This window comes from Hyaena hyaena, unplaced genomic scaffold (genome assembly GCF_003009895.1).
Source record: "Hyaena hyaena isolate Hyena2069 unplaced genomic scaffold, ASM300989v1 scaffold_594, whole genome shotgun sequence".
Classification (NCBI taxonomy): Eukaryota; Metazoa; Chordata; class Mammalia; order Carnivora; family Hyaenidae; genus Hyaena; species Hyaena hyaena.
This window is the reverse complement of record NW_024081227.1, coordinates 1,183,709-1,195,855: the sequence shown is the minus strand read 5'-3', so window position 1 is coordinate 1,195,855 and position 12,147 is coordinate 1,183,709. Positions and strand designations below refer to the sequence as shown.

General features: G+C 35.0%; 1 protein-coding gene across 1 annotated transcript in view; it reads left to right on the top strand.

Moving 5' to 3' along the window:
* The window catches only part of BMT2 (base methyltransferase of 25S rRNA 2 homolog), an 89,498-nt gene that overhangs the window by 14,450 nt on the left and 62,901 nt on the right, over window positions 1–12,147 (top strand). Inside the window, exon 2 of the mRNA XM_039256916.1 lies at window positions 4,135–4,276. Coding sequence (XP_039112847.1) covers window positions 4,135–4,276 — 142 coding nt within the window. The remainder of the gene's footprint in view (window positions 1–4,134; window positions 4,277–12,147) is intronic.

The window sequence follows — 12,147 nt, the reverse complement described above, 5'->3', positions numbered from 1 at the left end:
CTGTTCATCACATTGAAGATCTCCTGCCATTCCTTTCTGGCCTGCCACGTTTCAGTAGATAGGTCTGTCACCACTCTGATAGGTTTCCCTTTGTATATTAGGGCCCTTTTCTCCCTAGCTGCTTTCAAAATTCTCTCTTTGTCCTCGTATTTTGCCATTTTTACTATGCTATGCCTTGCAGAAGGTCGATTCAGATTACGTCTGAGGGGGGTCCTCTGAGCCTCTTGTATTTCAACGTTTACTTCTTTTCCCAGGTCGGGGAAGTTCTCTGCTATGATTTGTTCCAGGACTCCTTCAGCACCTTTCCCCCTCTCTTCCTCTTCTGGGATTCCTACGATACGGATATTGTTGGGTTTGACCGTGTCTCTGAGCTATCAAACTCTTCTTTCATGTTCCTGGATCAGTTGTCTCTTTTTTTGTCAGCTTCTTGTTTTTCTATAATGGTGTCTTCTAAATCACTTATTCTCCTTTCTGCCTCTTCAATCCGTGCATTGGAGGCCTCTCATTTATTATGTATCTCATTTATCGCATTTTTAAATTCTTCATGCCTATTTTTATTTTCCATTCTGTCTGTAGCCATAGTTTCTTTGATGTCCCCTATGTTTTTTTCAAACCCAGCTATTAATTTTACCATTATTATTCTAAAATCTTGTTCACTTATGCTGCTGATATCTGTTTTGAGCAGTTCATTAGCTGTCATTTCTTCTTGGAGTTTCTTTGGAGGAGAGTTCTTTCGTTTCGTCATTTTAGTTAGCTTCCCGGCTCTTGTTGGTTTTAAAGACCTGTTATCTCTCTGTATCTATGAGCACTGCTATATCCAAGAGGACTCTTTGTCCAGAGCCTATCCTTTCAGAGAGTGTTTTTTTGAATGGTATCTCTTGGTCTCTTGTTGGGACCTTGGTTATTTTATTTTCCTATTCGTAGTGATATTCGGACTCTCCACCCTGTGTACTCTGGCTTGTTTCTTGAGGTAGCCGTTAGAAGGCTTTCTCAGTGGAGTCTGCATCCTTTCTCTCCCAATCTCTTGAGTGTGGTACGGTTTCTGATGGCTTCAGATCTTTTCCGTGTGATGCCTGGGCGCTAGTGCAGGTACGGAGCTCCCTACTTATCCGCCATCTTTCCCCTCCCTCCAAAGAAGTAGAAATTGATAATATTTAAACAAAATTTTGTTAAATGTGAAAAACGACAGGTCTTAAAAGCTGAAGGGCAGTAGGTTTCTGTATATAAACATTTGTCTTTGCGTCTTCTAGTTAACAAAATAATTGTAAATTGAATTTCCAAGTTTACAGTGACATAGATTTGTAGTAGATGCCTCTGGTGTCCCATATAGCTTACCCTTGGTCTTCAACTGTGGTGGACAAACCCTGTGAGCTCAGAGGAACCCAGCCCTTAAAAAGTCCCACAGTGCTTCTCTCTTTTCTGCTCTGCACCTTTCTCCAGCACTGCTGGAACCCACTAAGGATACCCCCTTATTCAGTGCCTAAGTGAAAACTAGAGGTACAGGTTCTTAACAACTCTGAGTTAATTGGGGATTCTAGCTGATGCATAAAATGTCTTTGCCTCCTGTCTTTTAGGTGCACAATTCCAAAGGCTTTCTGTATGCTTCTCGTACCCATAGCAGCAAATTCAATAATGCCATCTGTATTACCACTTTTTCCTCCCTGGGTTCATTCTCCCTATTCCCTCACTCGTGTTCCCTAGGATTCACTCCCAAATAAACTGCTTTGTCCCAAAAACCCAGGTCTTGGTCCTACATTGTATCTTCTGTAGAATCCAAACTGAAAAGAAATTTGGGGGGCACCTGGGTGGCTCGATCAATTAAGTGTCTGATTCTTGATTTCAGCTCAGGTTATAATCTCACAGTTTGTGAGATCGAGCCCTGCATTGGGCTCTGTGCTGATAGCTTGGAGCCCACTTGGGGTTCTCTCTTCCTCTCTCTCTGCCTCTCCCCGACTTGTATACGCGCACTAGTTCACCTTCTATCTCAATAAACTTAACAACGACAAAAAGGAAATCTGTTTAAATATGTTAAACATAGCTGTTCCCAGATATATTTTACTGTACAACTTTTGTTTGAATGATTCCTGTTATCAGCAAATGTAGTAATTTTATGTATTTATGATATGTATATTATATAGGACAGTGAAACTTATGTGTTCAAACAGAAGTCCTTTTAGAATTGAAGACATCCATCCAACAAAAGATAAAGCACCTTTAAAATTATACTGTGCCTCAGTGAACCATTTAATATCAAGTCTGATGAGTAAAGAGTGTTAGGAACTATCAGTTTTTTAAAAATGTATCATTAATCAAAATATTTGTTTTAAAGAGTTCCTATAGTTCTATTTAGAGAGTTGGTAAATAATTACATCTGAAAGATGTTACTAAAACTCAGGAGTTTTTCTTTGAGAATTTAGGAAATATGTTTGCCTGCTTGTTTTTAGTGGACAGTTATTGCCAATCTACCGTATAACAAATTGGGATCTCTGTCACCTCACAGATATTACCAATTAATGAAAATACTGTTCTGTAAGAACATAACTTCCAAGAGGAAAACTTTTCATCCCTTTTGGGTTTACAGTTGGTATTCACACCAAGAATGAGACTGTGGTATATACTCCTTTTAACAGTGTAGGTGAGCAGGTTTGTTCCTTTTTTGCTATTTCTTAATTTGGTCAAACTAGAGGGCTAATAGTTTGATTTTCAACTCAGTCCTTGTTGGACTGTGTGCTTAAAATAATAAAGTTTTTCAGATTTTGACTAAGTAAGTCTTGATATATTTGAACTGTTATAATACACTTCTTAAATACTAGAATCCAGTAGTCTCACCTTGAGAGAGAATTTGAGTATAATTATCATCTTCAAATTTGGTTGTCTTATTTATGTTTTTAAGCCTACTCTGCCAAACAGTTGCCTACATTTGAACATGAGGCAAGAAGACCTAAATCTTAGGACTAAGGACATTGAGTGAAGCTACTTTGATAATTTTTTTTACTCTCTTACCCTTACAATTATGCTAATGTCATCTATTTGGCCATAACATCCTCGTTCCATTCTTTATCAGAACTCACATTGCTGTTTCAGATTTCATATTAAAAGTGAGGACTTATTTAATGTTTTCAAAATGATAGCAGTCAGGGGTGCCTAGGTGCTTCAGTAGGCTAAGCATCCAACTCTTGATTTTGGCTCAGGTCGTGATCTCACAGTTGTGAAATTGAGACCCACCTCTGCTTGCTCTCTTTCTCTCTCTTAAAAAAAAATTAAAAAGGTAGTAGCCAATAGTGGCTCAATAATATACTTAGCTAATGGGGTGCCTGAGTGGCTCAGTTGGCAACATCAGTCTTTTAATTTTGGCTCAGGTCATAATCTCACAGTTTGTGAATTAGAGCTCTATGTGGGCTCTGTGCTGACAGTGTGGAGCCTGCTTGAGATTCTCTCCCTGTCTCTCTCTGTCCTTCCCCTTGCTCATGCTTGTTTACTCTCTCTCAAAATAAATAAACTTAAAATATATATAGTCAGCTTATAATGTTTATTCAGAACATTTTGTAAAGACTTAAAACTTCTAGCAACATTTTTTCCCTAGGATTATAATTTTTTAAAGTAAAATATGCCTAGAGCACATCCAGGTGAGAAAGTAAAAATATTTAACTTGCTAATTTTTGGTGCCATCTCTCCAGCCCCCTTTTAACATAGGAAACTGATCAATGTGTAGAATTCCAAGAAAATAACATGCAAGAAGCAGGCCTAAGTAACTTTATTCTGTGCTGTAATGTCAAATTGCCCAAGGGTACCAGGATAATTGTTTGAATGCCGAGTCATAATTGCCCCCACCAGTGTGTTTTTGGTTTATAAACTGATAACTCCTACTTACTCCTACCTACTTAGTTTCATTTCAGTTTCACTAAATCCATCTGTTTCAATTGGTGAAAATTTATTTGGTTATCAAATCATCATAGTTAAAATGATGTGTCAGTTTGCATAAAGGAGTTTTTAAAATTATAATTTAAACTTGATGCAACTTCATAATTTTGCTTATATTCATCTTTAAGTAATTTTAGATTATGCAGAAACTTTTAAAAGTCTGAGACATTTTTAAGTGAATTTAACTTAATTCATCTTTTCCCTTGTTTTTAGTGGGAGATTTTGATAAGATCTGGCGAGAACATTGTGAGGATGAGGAAACACTTTGTGAATATGCTGTTGCAATGAAAAATTTGGCAGATAACCATTGGGCAAAAACTTGTGAGGGCGAAGGTCGTATTGAATGGTGTTGTAGGTGAGTGTTTTTATGAACTAACATTTTTGGTTTCTACTATGTTGTTTAAAATCTTAAATCCAAGTAATGCTTTGTATAATTTACTGTACGAAAATAGGACTGTTTTAAAACAGATTATCTTTCAAATAACTTTTCCCCCTTGCCATACTTTCCCTAGGATTATATCATTCATCCCTTTTTAATCAAAATGTTTTCTTTGACATAACTTGAAGTTTTGTTTCAGGCTTTCAAAATTGTAGCTTTAAAAAAATAAAAAGTATAGCTTTAAATGCATTTAGTATACTTAAACATTAGTACATTTAAAATATGAGTTTTAACACTTCATTAATAAGTTATAGAATAGAAATTTCTTTTTATAATTATCAATATTTGGATTCAAGTAAAGTGAATACTTTTCTATATTTTAAAATTTGAAAACCTCATTAAAGTGTCAAAATCCTCAATTTTAGATGTATAATTCAGAGTATTCCAACACTTAAATTTACTTTGGATATGTTTATTATAGTATAAATTCTAACATTTAAAATACCAGAAAATGAGATACTGTGGTCAGTTCTCTCAAGATAGTAAAATTATTAGAATGGATAAATACATTTATTGAATTTAAAAATGAATTCCCAGAAAACAAAGCATTATCTTTCTGCATGGACAATGAATTTATAATTTCTGGTTTATATTTCATTGCTATTATTTTTTATCCAAAATTTGTTTTAATCTCATTTAAAAGTTATGTTGTAATACATATTTCATTCATTCAACAAATAATCCAGATAAAAATACATATTTAATTAGTTATTTTATTTATTCATTTAATGAATAATTTTTAATGATTGTCCACAGTGTGCTAGTCACAGGCACTGGGAGTACAACTGTCAGCCAAGCAAAATCCTTGCTCTTACGGAGCTTACATGCTTGTGAGGGTTAGAGGCAAGAAACAATACATAAATTAAAGATAGGCTTCGTCAGATAATCGTAAGTCCCATGAGAAAAAAAAAGCAAGGAAAAATAAAACAATTTTAAGTAGGGTAGACAGGGTAGGCCTCACAGAAGTGATATGTGTAAAAAACATGAAAGAAGTGAGACAACAAGCCCTAACAAGACCAGAGGCCTTGAGGTAGGACTGTGCTGGCATGTTTCTGAAACCGCAAGGAGACCAATGTGGCTAGAGCAAAATATGAGAAGAGTGGTAGAAAATAAGATACTGAACAGCTAGATTTCATAGGGTCTTGTAAACCATGGTTAAAGACATTGGTTTTTATAAACTATTTATAAAAAAAAAAAAAAAAATGGGGATGAGCACTGAGTGTTATGTGGAAACTAATTTGACAATAAACTATTTATAAAAAAAAATAAATAAAGACATTGGTTTTTATTCTGTATAGGATGAGTCACTGAATGTATTAAGAAGAGTAAGAGGAGTTTATTAACCTTTTAAAAAGTGTCAATCTTAAGAATTAGTTGCTGTGTTAAGACAAGACTATAGAAAGGGGAGTATGTAAGTAAGGAAATCAGTTAGGAAGCTAATGTGGTAATCAAGGTCCAAAGTTATATTGATGCAATTTTCTTGGAGAGTGAGAAAGTGGATGTATAGAACAGTATACTAAGATGAATGCTTAGTTGAGTATATGACTCAAGAGAGGGAGAAGGGAAATGATGGTATGTATGTTGTGGTGATTATAATGATCTATAAGGAGAGACTTGAAAATATGAGGTGAGTGAGGAATGAAAAGATGTTATCATCAGTGGATTGTGGACCCCAAGAATTGTGGGGTTGGAGAAAGAAAGGAGCCAGAATAATAGGAAATAGGATTCTTGAAATTAAAATATTTGCTATTTTCTGCTTGGTTCTAGAGAGAAAATCTCTTTTAGAAAATACACATTTTCTCCCTCAAGCTAAGAAGTGCGAAATGAGATGTACTACTGAACAAGATATTTCCCTTGTAACATGGAGTAATGACATAATCCAATCAGGGAATTAGCACCGTCTCTATTTAAGACCATCATTCTTGGCTTTTAGCAGCTAGCTGGTTTAAAATTAGTATTCGAGTATCCCAAGAAAACTCTCAGACTGCTTCTTAAATGGACTTTGATGTATGCTATTTTCATAGGAATATTTGCTTGTAACTTCCTTAAATAATCTGCCCTCACACTTCATTCTTCTTTTCCCTTAGATGTGTGGTCTTCATTAATAGTTATTGTATCTACATGTGTTTGAAAGAGGTCATTTTTATGTCAAACTGCTGAAAGGGAGCATTCATAAGAATTTAGGTCAAACTGCAGAAAAAGAACAGTGGCAAAATATAGTAAAATAAATTTACTATGGAAAGTAATCCCAGGAGGAGTTTTATAATGTCTTTACCTTAAACTTAATACTAACTTGAGAGAAAAGGCTACAAAACAGTTTTGAATTTTGAAACTTCATTTACCTATAATTTTAACTTGGGTTTATATAATTCCTTTCTCTATTGACAATTCTAAGAAAGCAGTAGTACTTTGAGAGCTAAAGTGGGCTTTAAAAGGGTTTGACAAAAGTTTCTGTTCAGTTAGTTATACTTAAAACTTAATAGCAACTTGGTGTGTAAGATAAGCCTTACTGACAATATCGTGCTAAGATTTTGTTGGCCGTTTAGCTTGAAGAAATCCACAAATGATTTCCTTCAAAAATAATAAAATTTGATTCATAGTATGAAATACTAAAAACTTAACATAATACAAAGGCATAGTTGTATGTTTAATAAAAAGATTTGCTTTTCCTAATTCTTTGTACACACAGACACACAGTGTTTCCTGGATTTGCAAGTAAGTTGCAGATAACAGGACATTTCATCCCCACACATCTCCTAAGAATAAGGAGTCTTCTGCATAAGCATAATACCATCATCACATTAAGATAATTAGTAATTTCTTCATTTCCTAAAATATTTAGTTCAAAAATCAGATTTTTTTATTGTCTCCAAAATGTGCTTGTAATTTTTTTTTCTAAATCCAGTTAGGGCTCATGCATTGCATTTGGTGGTTGCATTTCTTTAGGTTCTTGGTTTTGTTTTCCATAACATTGAGTTTTTTGAGAAATGACAGTTTATTTAAAAAATATCCCACATTCTGTATTCTGTGGTTTTTTATTCAAGGTGGGTAATAATACTGTTCAAATAATCTGTATGTCCTTACTGATTTTTCTTTTTCACTTTTTGTCCTGTCAATTACCAAGAAAGATTTTCAAGATACCACTTTTCTCAATTTTTATATAATTATTTGGTTGATCTTTAGATTATTTAATTTCTCTCTTAAAGTTCATCTTTTTCTGAATTAAAAAGATGTAGGGCCACCTGGATGGCTCAGTCAGTTAAACATCCGACGCTTGATTTCTACTCAGGTCAGGATCTCACTGTTCATGAGATTGAGACCTGCATGTGGACCCTGCCTGGGATGTTCTCTCTCCTCTCTCTCTGCTCCTCACCCTTGTGTGCACTCTCACTCTCTCAAATGAACTTAAAAAATACTTATAGTAATTATTATAAAGTCCTTGTCTGTTTATTCCAATATATGTTTTATCTAGATCTGTTTCTTTTGGCTGTTTTTTCTTTTGATTATGGATCTTTTTTTTTTTTCTGCTTCATTATATGTCTGGTAATTTTTAAAAATATATACTAGCATTGTGTTTAGAAGAAACTGACATAAAAACTAGTTTTCCCTAGAGAGGGCATGCTTTTGTTTTGTTTTTTCCCTCTGACAGGCTGCTAGGATGAAAGACGGAGCACTTTGATACATCAGGGGTTTAACTGAGTTGAATCTGGATTACATAGTTGCATTTCACCTCTGTCTTCAAATGCTTTGAGGGTGAGTCCTGTTTTATGTATATTACAGGCACATTCCTCTAGCAAGACTCTGAGACCTAAGTCCACAGAAGACTGCAAAGAATTTTCTCTGCTTTTAGTCGCACCCCAAGCCTCTAGTACTGCCCCTGCTTTTTTCATATTTGAAAATCAAGACCTATGGGGGGTGGGAGTGGGGGGTGCAGGAGTAAAACAGGGAGAACAATCTTCGCATTTGGGTTTCTTAAAGATTCCAGTCTGTCACACCATTCTAAGCAACCATTAAAAGCTCTGCTGGTTTCCCTTTAATCAAACAAAATCCTTCTACCTAGAATACACTATCCTTTGCTGCCCATATACTTTTTCAGCAAATGTACAAAGTACATTTTAATGTTTAATTTTAATGTTTTTTAGAGTATATAGTTATTTTCCCCCCTAGCTACAGCATAATCCGGGGCCCGTTGTGATTTTCTGTATCCTAATCCAAAACTAGTTTTATGTCCTGTATTTTGGATTTATTTGAGTGTTTTCTCATGGAGCCATTTAACTACTTTTCCAGTCTTCTTTATTTCTTATAAACTGAAAAGTGAATCTAAAGTGTTGATTCAGGTAACATTATTTTTGCCAAAATATCTAGTAGGTGAAACTGCACACTTACTGCATTACATTAGCAGGTTCTTATTTTCAAGTTACCTACTAAATTTTGCCATTTGGTTAAGGTGATCCTTCCATTCTAAACTTATATTTTCCCTTTGCAATTAGCAAGTAATGTGTATAGGGACATTTTGGCTTATGGATCAATCCTATATCCTGATAGTCTTTCAGCTAACAGGTTTACTTCTGTTAATTAAATAAACTATTTCATTTGGGATTGCAGAATGATTTAAAAAAAAATTTAATGTTTATTTTTGAGAGAGAAAGAGAGAGCACGTGAGTGAGGGAGGGAGAGGGAGAAAGTGAGACACAGAATCTGAAGCAGACTCCAGGCTTTGAGCTATTAACCCATAGCCTGATGGGGAGCTTGAACCCCCAAACTACGAGATGATGACCTGAGCCAAAGTCAGTCAGTTAACTGACTGAGCCACCCAGGTACCCCGCAGAATGATTTTTTAAATTGTATCATTTTTTGTATTTCTTAGCTTCTGTAAATAAAAGCTTTTCTTTATGAACAGGGGATGAGTACATGTTCTCCAGGAAGGTTGGTTAAAAATAAACATATGTATACCTAATTCTTTCTGTTTAATCAGCACTTCTTACAATAAAGGAATTGGTGTAGTAATTCCAATTGTGATAAGTAAGTTTTTTTGGTTTTGGGGTTTTTATATCACAATAGCCTCTTGCATTGTTATTTATTCACTCTTTCCATCAGCTTTTATGTTTTCTTTTGAGGGGGCAGGATGTTCAAATTATTCCATGTTCCATATATAGCTGGTGGGAGCCCCTTCAAAGCTGGCTTCTGTGTTCTGACATCACCTTTGAATACTCTCTTATTATCTAGTACAAAATACGCCTTTAGTTTTGCTACCCAAGACTTAGAATCAAACTATTTCTTCACAGGGCCTCAGTTTCTTTTAGTGAGAAATGGTATTTAGAAATTAAATTAAGATCTGGGCACTAGATGTGCTGCTGAAGGACTGAGTTCTGAATAACATTAATACATTTGCTTTGTCCTAGAGTTCACATGAAATAGTTTGAAAATTACAGTGTCAGTTTTACTTCTAACAGTAAACTGACTGGATGAAGTTTAAAGTATCTTTGTAGTTTTGTCTTTAGAAAGTAACCCACTAAGGGTCCGAATACTGTACTTAAAAGTTACTTGAAATAGTTCTTTGTATATGGTTATGTTCACTTTCAGTTTTATGGGTTTCCCCCCATTTTAATTTGTGAGAATATAAAACATTTACATGGTTCAAAACTCAAAACTTTATAAAAAGGTGTATTCAGAAAGGTTCCCTTACAATTTCTTACATTCATTTCTTGTTTTAATCCTATCTTTTTTTGTTTTGTTTTGTTTTTGTTTTTGTTTTGCAGAATTAACTAAATTCACATACACACACACATCCTCCCATTACCTGTATTCAAGTGGGATATGTTATATGCGGTTTTATACCTTTTTTTTTTTTAACCTAATATATTATGGAGATCACTATTATATTGTATTGGTCAGGTTTCTTCACAGAATGGGCTCCTCTGTTTATGGAGGGTGATAAATCCTAAGATCTGCAGGATGAGTTGACATGCTAGAGACACAGGAGAACCAGTGGCAGGCTTGAGGCCTCGCAATAGCTGATGTTTCAGTTTGAGTCTGAAGGCAAGAAAAATTCAGTGTTCCTGTTCAAAGATAGTCAAGCAGGAGGAGAGTCTTTCATACTCTGGGGAGGAGGGTCAGCCTTTTTGTTCTGTACTGACCTTCAAGTGATTGGATGAGGCCCACCCCTGTTATGAAGGACAGTCTGCTTTACCCAGTTTACTAATTTAAATGTTACTCTCATTCAAAACCAACCTCACAGAGGGGTGCCTGGGTGGCTCAGTTGGTTAAGCGGCCACCGACTTCGGCTCAGGTCATTATCTCACAGTTTGTGCATTCAAGCCCCGTGTCAGGCTCTGTGCTGACAGAGCTCAGAGCCTGGAGCCTGCTTTGGATTTTGTATCTCCCTCTATCTCTGACCCTCCCCTGCTCTGATCCTCTCTCTCTCTCAGAAATAAACAAACAAATAAACAAAAACCATCCTCACAGAATCACTCAGAATGTTTGGTCAGATATCTAGGTACCCCATGGCCCAGTCAAGTTGACTACATAAATTGACCAGTCCCAAGTCTATAGATATCATCTTCATTTTTGTAAGTTATTTACAAGTTTTTCCTGTTACAAGTAGTGCTGTAATGGATAACCTTGTGCATATTCATTTTGCATATTTGGCATTGTATCTTTGTAGATTCCTGGATGTGGAATTGCAGGGTAGAAGAGTAAATCTACATGTGATTTTGTTAGATATTGTCAAATCACCCTCTGTAGAGGTTTTATCATTTTGGAGTTCCCTCAGCAAAAAAAACCAAGAATAACTGTCTCTTCACAATCTCCTGTACTTTTGAAGTTTTGCCAGTTTGATAGGTGGGAACTGATATCTCCATGTGGTTTTAATTTGTTTCTCCTGTGAGTGAAGTTGAGTATGTTTTTTTTATATTTAAAAATTATTTGCCCCTCTTTTTGTGAACTATGTTCATAGTTTTGACACTTTTTCTATTGGTTTTTGGTCTCTTTTATCTTGATTTTTTCATAGATTTTTATATGATTTACAGATATGTGCCCTTTGTCTTTGACTGTTAATACCTTTTGCCATGCAGGTTTTTGTTTTGCCATGTAGAAGTATTTGTTTTTACATAATCAGATATGTATCTCTCTTATTGCTTCTAGATTTCACTTGTCTTAGAAAAGCTTTCCTGATTCCCAGACTGTAAGAATTCCTAATAGTAATTCACTCACTAGTGTTCTTTTAGTATTTGAATGATACCATTTTTTACATTTAGGTCTCTAACCTATTTGGAATTCAGTCTGGTGTTTGTTGGGAAGTATAGATCTAACTTTTCCCCCCAAATAATTACCCATTTCTCCAACATTATTTATGAAAAGGACCACCTTTTCTACAGTGATTTGGCATGACACTTATATGCCAAGTTGGCCAGCTATATGCTATAGCTGATTCTGTTTTAGGACTTTGTTATGTTTCATTGTCTATATCATTTAATCCATGTTATTCTGTAACATCTCCCTGCGCCACCACCACTCTTCTTTCTTGGAGTTTTCTTGGTTCTTTCCTTTTTTTTTCTTTTCCATATGTACTTTAGAACCAACTGGTCTAAGTAAATTTGTAAAAGTTTGTATTTGTATTGGGATTTCATTAAATTTTTTAATAACTGGAGAAAACAGACATCTTTGTAATGTTGAATCATCATGCCCATGAAAAAGGTATATATTTTTGTTTGTTGCAGTCTGCTTTTGAGTTGTTCAGTAGTGTTTTAAGATTTTCTGAATACTGGTTTTCTGAATATATGTATTTC